The sequence below is a fragment of the Geospiza fortis genome, unplaced genomic scaffold (assembly GCF_000277835.1).
Source record: "Geospiza fortis unplaced genomic scaffold, GeoFor_1.0 scaffold1215, whole genome shotgun sequence".
NCBI classification, from domain to species: domain Eukaryota; kingdom Metazoa; phylum Chordata; class Aves; order Passeriformes; family Thraupidae; genus Geospiza; species Geospiza fortis.
In genome coordinates this window covers 143552-143886 of record NW_005054724.1, presented here as the reverse complement: position 1 = coordinate 143886, position 335 = coordinate 143552, and the positions used below count along the sequence as shown (strand labels likewise).

Below are 335 nucleotides of genomic sequence, written 5' to 3'. Positions count from 1 at the left end.
AGGGGCAGGAGCCGCAGCTGGACGTGCACCTGCTGACAGACGTGGTGTGGTCCCTGTGCGTCCTGCAGCAGCCCCGGGCCCCCCACCTGCGCCAGCTGCTGTCCCCCGAGTTCCAGGCCCGGCTGCGAGGTGAGCCCGGGCACAGCGGGGCTGCTCACACCCTGAGCTGGGAGCCAGGGCGTGGACAGGGGCTGGGGGGCACCTGTCCCTCAGGGTTACCTGTCCCACAGGGTCATCTGTCCCTCAGGGTTACCTGTCCCACAGGGTCATCTGTCCCTCAGGGTCACCTGTGCCTCAGGGTCACCTGTCCCACAGGGTCACCTGTCCCTCAGGGT

At 69.0% G+C, this 335-nt stretch overlaps 1 protein-coding gene across 1 annotated transcript in view; it reads left to right on the top strand.

Annotated features, from left to right (window-relative positions):
- The window catches only part of TBRG4 (transforming growth factor beta regulator 4), a gene marked incomplete at its 5' end in the record, with an annotated part of 8215 nt that overhangs the window by 3227 nt on the left and 4653 nt on the right, over window positions 1–335 (top strand). The window contains one exon of the mRNA XM_031065272.1: window positions 3–129. Within this exon, the coding sequence (XP_030921132.1) occupies window positions 3–129 (127 nt within the window). The remainder of the gene's footprint in view (window positions 1–2; window positions 130–335) is intronic.